General features: G+C 55.3%; 2 protein-coding genes and 1 non-coding gene across 3 annotated transcripts; 1 reads left to right on the plus strand and 2 right to left on the minus strand.

The window, feature by feature from the left end:
• The first annotated feature begins 1,036 nt into the window (after positions 1–1,036).
• On the plus strand, positions 1,037–10,696 carry LOC125449950 (deoxyribonuclease gamma-like). The gene is made up of 9 exons (XM_048525874.2): positions 1,037–1,335; positions 3,218–3,365; positions 5,014–5,102; positions 7,499–7,585; positions 8,488–8,600; positions 9,279–9,391; positions 9,555–9,712; positions 10,394–10,490; positions 10,583–10,696. Exons 2-9 carry the CDS (start codon positions 3,231–3,233, stop codon positions 10,655–10,657), a joined length of 867 nt encoding a protein of 288 aa, XP_048381831.2. The 5' UTR covers positions 1,037–1,335; positions 3,218–3,230; the 3' UTR covers positions 10,658–10,696.
• Positions 10,697–11,166: 470 nt separating this feature from the next.
• Positions 11,167–14,862, minus strand: rpl10 (ribosomal protein L10). Its single transcript, XM_059644352.1, is given in 9 exon segments — positions 11,167–11,379; positions 11,382–11,400; positions 11,768–11,874; positions 11,877–11,929; positions 12,973–13,111; positions 13,622–13,729; positions 14,002–14,060; positions 14,596–14,661; positions 14,794–14,862. Coding segments are annotated over 8 exon segments (642 nt in total). The 5' UTR covers positions 14,619–14,661; positions 14,794–14,862; the 3' UTR covers positions 11,167–11,245.
• On the minus strand, positions 11,530–11,666 carry LOC125450096 (small nucleolar RNA SNORA70). The gene has a single exon (XR_007247015.1). It is a non-coding gene; the product is annotated as a small nucleolar RNA SNORA70 (small nucleolar RNA).
• Positions 14,863–14,968: the final 106 nt, after the last annotated feature.

Below are 14,968 nucleotides of genomic sequence, written 5' to 3' on the forward strand. Positions count from 1 at the left end.
ACACACACACACACACACACCCTCTCTCACACACACACACACTCCGACACACACCCTCTCACTCACCCACACACGCACACACCCACACACACTCACCCTCTCTCACACACACACACACACCCACCCACACACACTCCAACATACACCCTCTCACTCACCCACACATACACACACACACACACCTACACACACACACACTCTCACTCCGACACACACCCTCTCACACACACACACACACACACACACTCCGACACACACCCTCTCTCACACACACACACACACACACACACTCACCCTCTCACTCTCTCTCTCACACACACACACACACACACCCACACACACACACACACACTCCAACACACACCCTCTCACTCACCCACACACACGCACACACCCACACACACACACACACTCACCCTCTCTCACACACACACACACACCCACCCACACACACTCCAACATACACCCTCTCACTCACCCACACATACACACACACACACACCTACACACACACACACTCTCACTCCGACACACACCCTCTCACACACACACACACTCCGACACACACCCTCTCACACACACACACACACACACACACTCACCCTCTCACTCTCTCTCACACACACACACACACACACCCACACACACACACACACACTCCAACACACACCCTCTCTCACACACACACACACACTCACACTCCAACACACACCCTCTCACTCACCCACACACACACACACACTCACCCTCTCACTCTCTCTCACACACACACACACACACACTCCAACATACACCCTCTCACTCACCCACACATACACACACACACACCTACACACACACACACTCTCACTCCGACACACACCCTCTCACACACACACAAACCTTCTCACTCACCCACACACACACTCACCCTCTCACTCTCTCTCACACACACACACACCCCCACCCATACACCCTCTCACTCACCCACACACACACCCTCTCATACACACACAAACACACACACACCCACCCACACACTCACACTCCAACACACACCCTCTCACACACACACACACACACACACACACACCCTCTCACTCACCCACACACACTCACTCCGACACACCCCCTCTCACTCTACCACACACACTCTCACATACTCACGCGCACACACACGCACTCACACTGAGACACACAGACACAAGAGAAAACACATTCTCCAGTTTCCATCTGCTGACTGTGCGTCGTGTCAGCATTAGTTTGCCGTTGGGGACGGTGAATAGCCTCTGCGCTGGCCACTGGACATTCAGGCCAGCACTCGAGTCACCAGGGGACTGATTAAATTGGCTGACGGTGAGTTCCACTTCGAGGAGAGCAGCGGGGTGAGCTGGTGCAGGGCTCATCATGTAAGGGAGGTGGCCATGGAAAGAAGGTTTGTCAGTGCCAGGGAGGAATAGAAGGAAACAGGGCAGGCAAAGACAGACACAGAGACCGGGCAGGAATTGCCACCTGCAACCTGCCCCCAGCAGCGCAATGTTCGGCAGGGAGAGGATGTGGGTGTAGGGAGCGCAATGCTAAGGAGGGAGAGGATGTGGGTGTGGGGAGCGCAATGCTAAGGAGGGAGAGGATGTGGGTGTGGGGAGCGAGATGTTAGGGAGGGAGAGGATGTTGGTGTGGGGAGCGCGATCTTAGGGAGGGAGAGGATATGGGTGTGGGGAGTGCAGTGTTAGGGAGGGAGAGGATGTGGGTGTGGGGAGCGCAATGCTAAGGAGGGAGAGGATGTGGGTGTGGGGAGCGAGATGTTAGGGAGGGAGAGGATGTTGGTGTGGGGAGCGCGATCTTAGGGAGGGAGAGGATATGGGTGTGGGGAGTGCAGTGTTAGGGAGGGAGAGGATGTGGGTGTGGGGAGCGCAATGCTAAGGAGGGAGAGGATGTGGGTGTGGGGAGCAAGATGTTAGGGAGGGAGAGGATGTTGGTGTGGGGAGCGCGATCTTAGGGAGGGAGAGGATATGGGTGTGGGGAGCACGATGTTAGGGAGGGAGAGGATACGGGTGTGGGGAGCGTAAAGTTAGGGAGGGAGAGGATACGGGTGTGGGGACCACAATGCTAGGGAGGGTGAGGATATGGGTGTCGGGAGTGCAATGTTAGGGAGGGAGAGGATATGGGTGTGGGGAGTGGAATGCTAAGGAGGGAGAGGCAATGGGTGTGAGGAGCACGATGTTAGAGAGGGAGAGGATGTGGGTGTGGGGAGCGCAATGTTAAGGAGGGAGAGGATGTGAGTGTGGGGAGCACGATGTTAGGGAGGGAGAGGATACGGGTGTGGGGAGCGCAATGTTAGGGAGGGAGAGGATACGGGTGTCGGGAGTGCAATGTTAGGGAGGGAGAGGATATGGGTGTGGGGAGTGCAGTGTTAGGGAGGGAGAGGATACGGGTGTGGGGAGCGCAATGTTAGGGAGGGAGAGGATACAGGTGTGGGGAGTGCAGTGTTAGGGAGGGAGAGGATATGGGTGTCGGGAGTGCAATGTTAGGGAGGGAGAGGATGTGGGTGTCGGGAGTGCAATGTTAGGGAGGGAGAGGATGTGGGTGTCAGGAGTGCAATGTTAGGGAGGGAGAGGATGTGGGTGTCAGGAGCGCAATGTTAGGGAGGGAGAGGATATGGGTGTCGGGAGTGCAATGTTAGGGAGGGAGAGGATGTGGGTGTCGGGAGTGCAATGTTAGGGAGGGAGAGGATGTGGGTGTCAGGAGTGCAATGTTAGGGAGGGAGAGGATGTGGGTGTCAGGAGCGCAATGTTAGGGAGGGAGAGGATATGGGTGTCGGGAGTGCAATGTTAGGGAGGGAGAGGATGTGGGTGTCGGGAGTGCAATGTTAGGGAGGGAGAGGATGTGGGTGTCAGGAGTGCAATGTTAGGGAGGGAGAAGATGTGGATGTGGGGAGGGCCTGGGGCTGCTGGGTTGGAGAACAGATGGGAGGGTAATGTTAGCGAACTCTCACACAGACACCATGCCCGCCAAGCCATGCCCACCCCTCCCCATCCCTGCACTGGTCAGCTGGTCAACTGCCCGATGCTGCATGTTGCTGAATGACCTGGGAGCTCTCCTCGATGGTGAAGGTGCAGGTACATGCAGTGATCAGGTTAGGGTTTGGGTTAGGGTTAGGGTTAGGGTGCATTCGGGTTCAGGTGGAAGAAGTTACAAGAGGAACTGGTGAACTTTAATTTCATTCTTGCCGATTCAGATAGAAGTTGGCAATGAAGTGCTGTCTGGTGCTGTGCATTCTGGCCGTCTGCCCTGGTGTCCTCTCCTTCCAAATCTGTTCCTTCAATGCCAAGTGCCTGGGGCCTTCCAAAGCTGCAAAATCCAGGGTGATGGGGATCATCGTCAAGGTCTGTAAATGTCCATCCCTTCAATCTCACCTTCAGAGCATCACACAATCCTGAAAGTGTGCAATATGGCCATTCGGCCCAATCGAGGCGTACTGACCCACTGAAAAGCATCCAACACACACCCAATGGTCCCAACTCCTCACCACCAGCCACCTATCATCGGAACACTGGCTTTTCACACCCAAGGAAGGGGGTACTGTCGGACGGTCAGCGCTGAGGGAGCGGGCACTGTCTGAGGGTCAGTACTGAGGGAGCACCACACTGTTGGAGGGTCAGTGCTGAGGGAGCACCACACTGTCGGAGGGTCAGTGCTGAGGAGTGCCACACTGTCGGAGGGTCAGTGCTGAGGGAGTGGTCACTCTCGGAGGGTCAGTGCTGAGGGAACAGGCACTGTCGGAGGGTCAGTGCTGAGGAAGTGGGCACTGTCAGAGGGTCAGTGCTGAGGAGTGCCACACTGTCGGAGGGTCAGTGCTGAGGGAGTGGGCACTGTCAGAGGGTCAGTGCTGAGGAGTGCCGCACTGTCGGAGGGTCAGTGCTGAGGGAGCACCACACTGTTGGAGGGTCAGTGCTGAGGGAGTGGTCACTCTCGGAGGGTCAGTGCTGAGGGAACAGGCACTGTTGGAGGGTCAGCGCTGAGGGAGTGTGCACTGTCGGAGGGTCAGCGCTGAGGGAGTGTGCACTGTCAGAGGGTCAGAGCTGAGGGAGCGGGCGCTGTCAGAGGGTCAGAGCTGAGGGAGTGAGGCGTTAAACCGCAGCAGTGAGTAACTTGTCAGGGGCTGGAAGGAGCTTTGCAACTTTCTGCGGTTTTTTCAGAGTGTGAGGAAATAGAAGCTGCTTCATTCTGTCAAAACTGTGTTTGGTTTTGGAAGGGGTTTTTAGAGAGTCGTCGAGTTTTATAACAGCAAAGGAAGAGGCTCTTCGGCCTATCGTGTTCGTGCCTGACTTCTCCTGCCCTGAGGATATCCCCTGCAGCCTCTCTATGTAGCCCAGTCTCTCCATCCCAGGTAATACCCAGGTGAATCTCCGCTGCACCCCCTCCAGTGCTATCACATCCTTCCTGTAGTGTGGTGACCAGAACTGCACACAGTACTCCAGCTATGGCCAAACCAACGTTGTACAGTCTCATCATACCTTCCCCATCTTGTTATCAGTGCCTTGAGTAATAAAGCCAAGTTATACCTTCATCTCCCTGTCCTGCAGGGCATGCACGGGGGTCTCTCTGGCCCTGCATCTCCGAGGGTTCTCCCCTCAGGTTCACTCCTTTGCCCCATTCATGGTCAGTTTTGCGAGGTTTGGCGTTGAGTTCATGGTACCACCACTGAAGGCCGACGGCCTGGATGGCACTAGTCCATCCACGAAACGTCTCTCTGGGTGAGGTTGTCACAGGAGTCACCACAGTGTGGTGAAACCAGGCCATTCGGCCTGTTGGGTCAGTGCTGACCTTCCAAAGGACATCCCATCCAGACCCACAAAGACCTACACAACAAAGCACATTCAGAATGTGCAAGCGAGGTGGGCCGAACGTCCCACTGCTTCCCCCTGGTTCACACATACAGACCCATCCGCACAGCCCATGCTCGGTAACCTCCCCCGACAGCCCTCCTGCACATTATAATAACACTCGCTGTGTGCTTGAACAACGAATTAGATTGTGAGCCGCTGTGACATTTGCCTGATCATGGAGGTTCGTGACACCAAGGGCAAAGTGACTGAATCTCTCGTCGAAGAGCTGAACAGGTGAGATGCTGTGTGTGCCCCCCCACCCCCACGCCAACACCACCCCCTCCACCCCCACGCCAACCCCCCCCCCACCCCCACCTCCAACACCACCCCCCCCAACCCCCACCTCCAACACCACCCCCCCCAACCCCCACCTCCAACACCACCCCCCCCCAACCCCCACCTCCAACACCACCCCCCCCAACCCCCACCTCCAACACCACCCCCCCCCAACCCCCACCTCCAACACCACCCCCCCCAACCCCCACCTCCAACACCACCCCCCCCAACCCCCACCTCCAACACCACCACCCCCCACCTCCAACACCCCCTTCCCATTGGAGGCTGCCCCCAAAGTCAGGCCTCTCACCGTGGAGCTGGGCCCAAGTGCCCCTGACATCGCTCAATTCTTCCACTTTCTCTGAGACTTTGCTTTCATCGTCCAGCAGTGAGTCACCTCCCCAGCACACACCTTCTCCCACATCACGCACTCTTTCTCTCCTTGACAGATAATTGGTGTTCAACTGCACCCCAGGAACGGGTCTTTCACCTGACGCCAGCCCCATCTCCCACCCCTCTCAACCCACCCGACTCTGATCACCCACCAGCCCCAGGCAACTCCATAACAGCTCACTGACTGCTGGAGCCTGCAGAGGAGCTCTCCAGACTCAAATTTTCACTACACTCACAACTTCCACTTCACCATAGTTTCACAACTCGCCGGAGTCCTGTTCATCTCCGGCACCCCCTCCGGCCCCTACATGCCTCCCTATCTCTGTCACCTCTTCCAGCCCCTACACACCCTCTCTATCTCTGTCACATCCTCCAGCCCCCTACAACCCCTCCCAATCTCCGTCACCCCCTCCAGCCCCCTACACGCCCTCCCTATCCCTGTCACTCCCTCCAGCCCCCTACCAATCTCCGTCACCCCCTCCCTATTGCTGTCACCTCCTCCAGCCCCCTACACCCCCCCCAATCTCCGTCACCCCCTCCAGCCCCCTATATCCCTTCCCTATCTGTCACCTCCTCCAGCCCCCTATACCCCTTCCCAATCTCCGTCACACCCTCCAGCCCCCTATATCCCTTCCCTGTCACCTCCTTCAGCCCCCTATACCCCTTCCCAATCTCTGTCACACCCTCCAGCCCCCTACACCCCCTCCCAATCTGTCACACCCTCCAGCCCCCTACACCCCCTCCCAATCTCCGTCACCTCCTCCAGCCTCCTACACCCCCTCCCTATCTCCGTCACTTCCTCCAGTCCCCTACACCCCCTCCCTATCTCCATCACCTCCTCCAGCCCCCTACACCCCCTCCCTATCTCCGTCACCTCAGCCAGCCCCTACACCCCCTCCCAATCTCCGTAACCTCCTCCAGCCCACTACACCCCCTCCTTATCTCCATCACCTCCTCCAGACCCCCACACCCCCTCCCTATCTCCATCACCTCCTCCAACCCCCTACACCCCCTCCATATCTCCGTCACCTCCTCCAGCCCCCTACACCCCCTCCATATCTCCGTCACCTCCTCCAGCCCCCTACCAATCTCCATCACTTCCTCCAGTCCCCTACACCCCCTCCCTATCTCCGTCACCTCCTCCAGCCCCCTACACCCCCTCCCTATCTCTGTCACTTCCTCAAGTCCCCTACACCCCCTATCTCCATCCTCCTCCAGCCCCCTACACACCCCTCCCTATCTCCATCAACTCCTCCAGCCCCCTACACACCCCTCCCTATCTCCATCACCTCTTCCAGCCCCCTACACCCCCTCCCTATTCCCGTCACCTCCTCCAGCCCCCGATACCCCTTCCCTATCTCCATCACCTCCTCCAGCCTCCTGCACCCCCTCCCTATCTCCGTCACCTCAGCCAGCCCCTACACCCCCCTCCCAATCTCTGTAACCTCCTCCAGCCCACTACACCCCCTCCTTATCTCCATCACCTCCTCCAGACCCCCACACCCCCTCCCTATCTCCATCACCTCCTCCAGCCCCCTGCACACCCTCCCTATCTCCATCACCTCGTCCAGCCCCCTACACCCCCTCGCAATCTCTGTCACCCCCTCCAGCCCCCTACACCCCTCCCAATCTCCATCACCCCCTACACACCCTCCCTATCCCTGTCACCCCCTCCAGCCCCCTTCCTATCTCTGTCGCCCTCCCATTGTGGGATGGGGTCTGGAGCTCGGATTGATGCTCCCGGGGAAGGGTGCGATGGGTTTGCAGACATGCTTGACCCTTCCAGGGAGGGGTGGAATGGGTCTAGAGCTATGCCAATGAAAATATTTAGCTGGTTCGTCTCCCAGGCAGCTGTATAATGGATGAGGCTTGGGCTAATTGGAATTTCATCAACCGAGCCGGCACCAGGGAGGCTCTCGCCAATGCTGTTGGGACTCATCGTCTTCCCACTCTCCGCACAGGTTCGACAGGACTCACAAGTACAGCTACATAGCCAGCAAGAGGCTGGGTCACAGCCATTACAAAGAACAGTATGTCTTTGTCTACAGGTACTTCACAGCAATGGGCAAGTATTAGTGGGGGGGGGGGGGGGGGGGGGGGGGGTCATGGGGTGAGAAAGGACAGAGATGGGCTATGTTGCTTCTTCCACCAGAAATAGGACCCAGGACAATGTCATTCCAGCCTTCTGTCACCAGTCTCAGCAAGATTGGTGATTGAGGTTTACTGGGAGACAGAAGGAGAATCGGATTGAGAAACACATCAGCTATAACTGAATGGCACATTCTTATTGGCCTGTCCCTTATGGGTTGTGGCCTCAACTCTGCTATCCCAACCCCCCCCCCCCCCCCCACACCAACGCCCAAACAACCCTCTCCTCGAGGATCGAAACTCTTAACTAGGCCTTTAAGAAAGTTACTGACCCAGCCCCAGGTTCTTGAGGTATGATGGCAGAGTTCATCCTCATCTCCATTTGAAATTGGAGACACCTCATTCTAAAATGGCAGCCCCCTTCATTCAAAATTTTCCACCACATGATGTGGGGCTGGGGGGCGCACAGTGGGGAACGATCGTCTCAATTTCCTCCCTGTCAATCCCCCTCCCACTCTTCAAAACCCCAAGGAATGGCGGCCCGTTTGAAAAAACATCTCCTGACATGACAAACCCTTGTCCCCAGGGAACAGCTGCGAGTGTTTCCCAGTTAGCTGCTGGAAGCTGTCAGCTCACAGTCTTCAACCTCTGCTGTGGACCATCAGCATTACCCTCAACAGCGCAGAGGGATCTAGGTGTGCAAGGACATGAACGTGTTGGTGCACAGACAGTAAGTGGTCAGAAAGACAAAAGGAACATTGGCGTTTACTCCCGGCAGGGGGCGGGGGGGGTACTCTACCACAGTGCCTGAGAACTTGAGGGGTGTTGCTTCATCCTCAGGTTGTTGCATTTGTCTCCTCAGGTCAGACTCAGTCATGATTATAGACAGTTACCAGTATGAAGATAACAAGAATGGTAACCCAGATGTCTTCGCTCGAGGCCCGTTCAGCACTTGGTTCCATTCTCCACGAACTGGTAAGGATTTGAGGTTGCGTCCTGGGGCAACAGCTAATTGATCTTTGAGAGCTTGGTTTCTCACCCTTGGGGAGGGAGTTACGTGCAGTTATGGCACAGATACAGCTTCTGATCTGTCAGGAAAAGCTTCCATGTGCAAGAGGAGGTCATTCAGCACCTCAGCTCAGTCACCTGTGCACTACCTGCTGGAATGCAGGTCACTGTTTAAATGAAATGCATTAAGGCAGATAAGTCACTGGATCCCAATCAAGTGTATCCCAGGATATTGTGGGGCCACTAGCACAGATACTTATGTCATTAACAGCAACAAGTGAGGTGGTGCTGGAAGACTGGCAGCTAACGTTGTGCATTTCCTTAATGAAGGCTGCAAGAAAAGCCATGGAGCTACAAACCCATGAATCTGACATCCGTGGTGAGTAAGTTGTTGGAGCACATTATGGCAGGCAGGATCTACATGCATTTGGAAAGGCAAGGACTGATTAGGGAGAGTCAGCTTGGCTTTGTGGGTGAGAAATCATGTCTCACCAACTCGACTGAGTTCTTTGAAGAGGGGACTAAGAAGGTACATGAAAGCAGAGTGGCAGATGCTGGCTACGTGGGTGTACGACTGGAATTGTTGGCTTGTGGCTGTGACCCAGCTCCTACACTGAAGTGACAAGCTAGCTTCTGTCTTCTTAGCAATCAAAGACTTTGTTCTGATCGGGCTGCACACCGCCCCAGACAGCGCTGCGCAGGAGATGGAGGAGCTTTACAAAGTCTTCCTGGAAGTTAGGAAGAAGTGGGGCATCGAGGTAAGGAGGTCACGGGCATGTGTGGGGAGAGAGCACGGGCGTGTGTGGGGAGGGGGAGAGAGAGAGAAAACCAAGACAGGTGTGACTGATAGCATCACCACACCACACACCTCCCCTCCCCCCCAGGACCTGACTGCCCTCTCTTCCCCCCGCCCTGCCCTAGGACGTGATGTTGCTGGGGGATCTGAATGCAGGTCGCAGCTATGTCTCACACAGCGACTGGGAAACCATCCGACTGCGCACTGACCCCAGCTTCCACTGGCTAATTGGTGATGAGGAAGACACTACCATCTCCAAGAGTACCCACTGCGCCTATGACAGGTCAGGCTCTGGGAGTCAGTGAGTGGGGGGAGGGGGGTGGAAAGAAGAGAGCGAGAGCGCGAAGGAGAGTTTGACGACGGGGTCAGGGGAGTAGTGGCTGAGGGACGGCAAGGAGGAAGCTCTGGAACATGAGGCACAGATAGAGGCCATTCAGTCCATGCCAGCATTCATGCTTCACTGCAGGCCTCTGCCATGTTCCTTCTTCACTCCAAGATCATTTTCCACCCCACCAAACCAACAAATCCAAAAAGCGACTCCCACTTTCCATGGAGAAAACCTCCAGACCCTCTTCCATACTTCCTTCTGTGGAGATGGGGCCCCAAACTCACCACATCTCCCCCATCAAGCTCAAGGATATTGTCTTTCAAGATGGTGGCCTCATTCTTAGTGAGTACAGGCCCAATTTACCAACACCTCCCCAGAGGGTCCCCTCCATACTGAGGATCAGCTGAATGAACCTCCTCTGGACTGCCTCCAAGGACAGGCCATCTTTCTTTATGTAAGGGACCTCAAAACTAATCAGCAGTAACCCAGCTTTGCACTGACCAGCACCTTGTAGCTTCAGCAAAGCCTTCCCTCCTTTTCAAGGGGCTGAATGGCCTGAAATCGGCATTGAGGTTTAAGTGTCATTCCTCACCAGCCTGTCAAACTAACCCCCACCTCCTTCACCTTGTCTTGCAGGATGATTGCACATGGATCCAAGTTTCACAGCACTATTGTGCCTGGATCAGCCAAAGCATTCCATTTCCAGGTGGAGTTTGGACTGTCTGAGGACGAGGTGGGAACACACCCTTTGACAAGGTGCATGCTGACTGATAGACCGACTAGAGTTCCACTTTTAACCTGTCCTATCATGTTTCAATCCCACAGGCTGGAGCAGTGAGTGAGCACTACCCAGTGGAGGTGGAAATTAAAGTGGAAAGAGACACCCACAGTGAACTCTGACCTTCACCCAGCAAGCAGCCCAGGCATGCCCCACTTGGCCAACAGTCCAAGCTTCCTTCGGATTCGCAACATGGATTGCGAGGAGCTCCAATCATGAAATGGAGAGGAGAGTAGAGACTGTTCCTCAAATGGTTGGAAGTAAAAAGTTTATTGATGTGGAAGAGTGGGTTGGCTTGTTATTTTGGAGCTACACAGACAGGTTAGCCGAGTCTCAAATGGAATAAAACTTCAGAGTGTGGGGGATTGGGGGCAGCTCTGATGAGATTTACCATGTAAACTGGTGCAGGCACCCCCACCCCAACTCCCTTCCCTCTTCACAAACTGCACCCCCCACAGTCCAGCTCCTCTCCCCATTCCAAATTTACCCTGAACCTCCACCTCACCCCAGAGACCAGTGTTCCCAAGACCACACAGGAGAAAGACACCCCCCCACCCCCAAACATTACCCCTGCCCCTTTTCTCCTCTGCTGCTCCACATCCACCCCAGAGCGTAGACTCAGACATACAGGTTTTCAGGGGATGAAGATATTTCTTTTAATGGTAAAAGCTGCACTATGGACTGAGCATTCACACCGCGTGCAGGGGCATTCACACCGCGTGCAGGGCTCGCCAGACACTGAGGGGGCCACGTTCTGGAACATACTTCACCCCACAACCATCAGGGATCAGCCGCTTCTCTGCCACCATATCGTCAAAATCCTCTGCATTAAACTTTGTGAAGCCCACTTCTTCGAGATGTGGATCTGAGGGAGACAGAGACAGGGGTCAGCCATCAAAACAGTCAGGAGAGAGACTGAAAACAGATTGAATAAAAACTGCCCAGACACATTTCCATCCAGTGGGAGTCATACCTGACATGACGTTCAGCCAGGGCCTGTCTCAGAGGTCCCTTAAGGCACTCTGTACTGACCAACAGAGCGCGTACACAACCAGAGAGAGTGTTTACTGTATGCAGCCATTGCACACCAGGACTTCCACACAAGAAGCTGGTCGGCTTAATTGACTGCAAAGAGCTAGCTGGGCACAGCCAGGTGGGAAGGGGATGGGCCCCGAGAGTCCTGACTCGTATCCCTCAGCTCAGCTTTCCCACCCCCTGAAAACCTCACTTACCTTCTGGCGGCCTGGAAACTTGAACTTGGCCCTACGCAGGGCCTCAATGACATGCTCCTTGTGCTGGACTTTAGTGCGCACTGACATGATAACCTGCCCGATATTCACCGGGCAACAGTGCCCTGGGGCTTGCCAAAAGCTCCTCGCATCCCAGTCTGCAGCCTGTAGGAAGGACAGGGAGGTGTCGGGGGGACACAATGGATTAGGTCAAACTATTTCACAAAAATCCTGAAACAATTAAAAACCAAAGATCAAACCTGTTTGGAACAGGAGGTGGCCATTCAGTCCATCTGGTGTGCCCTGCCATTCAAGCCAACTGCATTGATCTGATTCAGACTGCTTTCCCTGTTACCTTGACCCCCTCAATCAAAACTCTTCACCTATCTACATTGGTAGATCCTCATTCTGAATCCAAGCCTCTGACCCTCGGAGAGGTGAAGGCCCTGTGATGATACCATTAAGCCATTAATCTAGAGATCCAGCTAATGCTCTGGGGACCCAGGATGCAGCCAGTGGAATTGGAATTCAATAAAAATGTTATGGGTCTACTGATGCCTACAAAACCATTACTGATGGCAGGGAAACACCATCTCGTTCATTAAGAAATGAGTCATCCTTATCTGGTCTGACCTACATGTGACCCCTGACCCACAGCAATGCGATTGGCTCCTAACTGCCCTCTGGGCAATTAGGGGGATGGACAATAAATACTGCCTGGTCACCAACACCCTCATCCCATAACAAAACCCAGTTGGAGGTCTCCTCCCAAGTGGTTGGGGAGGGGTGGTAGGGCGAAGCATTGTCTCAGCAGCTATGAGCAATATCCTGGAGGACAGACCCCTTCATCCCAGCCATCAACTGAAGGCACATTCTCTGAACAACCTCCAGTGCGAATCAGGCAGCAACAGAGGAACAGGAAAGCTTATGTTTCAGGTCAGGACCGTTCTTCAGAAACATCAGCTTTCCTGATCCTCTGATGCTTCCTGTGCTTCTCCAGTTTCACACTCACTGACTCCAGCATCAGGAATTCTTACTATCTCCAGTGAAAGTCTACCCTTCCCTGAGGGCACAAAGCTGTACACTGCACTACACCCTGTTCAGTCAGAGCCAGACCACCCTCACCCCCATTATAAATAGCTTTTGCCTTCACTTTGTTACCCCTGCACACAAAGTTGGTATGACCAACTGGATGTGCAATTCCTCACCGATCGGCACCAGCACATGACAACATCTTGTTGATACGGATCACATGGAACGGATGGAGACGCATCCGGATGTGGAAGCCATCTTTGCCACAAGTCTTCACCATGTACTTGTTTGCACAAATACGGGCTGCCTCCAGAGCTGGGGGGGGGGTAGAAGAGAGAGGGGGTAGAAGCATGAGGTACATGGCAAAACCAGAGATACAAAACTTCCCAACCGAGCATCTGGTATCCATACCCTGATATCAATGCTGAGCGGTGCCCCGTGCTGCCACGCCACTGGACGGTCGGTTCCAAGAATTCCCAGTCTCCACCATGGGGCAGCATGGTGGCTCAGCGGTTAGCACTGCTACCTCAACGCCAGGAATCCGGATTTGTTTCAACACTCGGGTGACTGTCTGTGTGGAGTTTGCACATTCCCCCCGTAAGCATGGGTTTCCTCCGTGTGCTCTGGTATCCTCCCACAGTCCAAAGATGAGAGGTTAGGGTGGATTGGCCGTGCTAAATTGTCCCGTAGTGCCCAGGGATGTGCGGGTTAAGTGGGTTAGAGAGGAATGGTTCGGGTGGGATGCTCTGCAGGTCAGTGTGGCTGAAGGGTCTGTTTCCACACTGTAGGCATTCTACGAATAAGAACACTGCCACCTCCACTTACCTTCAGAAGAGAGCTGTTCGTACTCATCAGACACCATGTGGCCACACAGTGGGAACTCATCCACCTTCGCCTTCTTACGCCCCAGATCAAAAATCCGGATCTTTGGATCTGCAGTGGGTGGGGGTGGTGAGGGAGAAGAAAATCAATAGTCACAACCAGGAATGAAGCATCACAAAGTGGGGGAGGAGGGGGGGGGGGGGCGCGCCTTAGGCTGAAATATTAAAGCCTTCATCACCCCCTCCCCCAACCCCTTGCCCGATCTCAAATAACTTCAACACAAGTGGAATGACAGTGTCCCACTTGTCCATTACCCCCCCCCAGTCAGACTAGGGCGAGGGCGCCATATCAGAGGAAGGGACAAACTGCAGCACAATACAAACCTGGGACACCCCGACAGAAGCGGGACTTGGGGTAAGGCTTGTTCTTACAGTATCTGTAACTGAAAGACAACACAGAGTTAGAGGCACAACACGAGGCGGTGACAGCAAGCAGGCAGCTCCCTGGCCCCGTCCCTCCCTGCACCCCAAACAGAGGCAAATTCACACGCTGCTGAAATGCCTGAAAAAGTAAGTGAGACGTGACCACTACATTGAAAGAGTTACTGTAGAATCCAGGGGAGCTGATCAGCTGCAGCAGGCAGCACCAAGCTACAGCATCGCTCCCTCCTGCACTCACTGGGAAGGGGAACAGTTTAACAGGGAACTTGGGGGGAAGAGCACAATCTTGTGCCTGCAACGTGTGGCTAACCCCCAGCTTCACTGCAGACCTCTCCGCACTACCTAAGGACAGGCAGCAGCAGCGAGGGGAGCAGCTATTCAACTTGGTGAGGCAGCCCTGAGAACTCACTATGAGGGGGGGGTGGGGGGGGGGGGGGGGAGAGAGTAGGACGGCACTCGGGAATCTATACAACTACAGCCCACCCCGCAGCAGCACGGGCGGGGGGTCACGATGTCGCAGGCCCGCTCCCCTCTCACCAGCGGGCAGGTCGGCGGCCCATGGTCTGCCTCCAGCTCACAGGGACTCGGTCCAAGCTCCGGGTCCTGAATGGAGAAGGATAAAGGGAGAGATCAATGAGAGCGGGCTCCCGGCTCCCGGCTCCCGGCTCCCGGCTCCCGGCTCCCGGCTCCCGGCTCCCGGCTCCCGGCTCACCCGCCCCCCGGCCCGAGCCTCACCTTCCAGCCTCGCTCCTCGCCGCAAAGAGGGCGCCCAGGGCGCGGCCTGCCCCTTTTATGGAGAACCACGCCGGCGTGGTGACGCCATCCAGAACGCCATCACGTCTACGCACGGCGTGCAGACGTTCTAAGTGTCACCACCCCAATACACACGGCGTGCTAACGTCATGAGGAG

This window comes from Stegostoma tigrinum, unplaced genomic scaffold (assembly GCF_030684315.1).
Source record: "Stegostoma tigrinum isolate sSteTig4 unplaced genomic scaffold, sSteTig4.hap1 scaffold_738, whole genome shotgun sequence".
Lineage (NCBI taxonomy): Eukaryota > Metazoa > Chordata > Chondrichthyes > Orectolobiformes > Stegostomatidae > Stegostoma > Stegostoma tigrinum.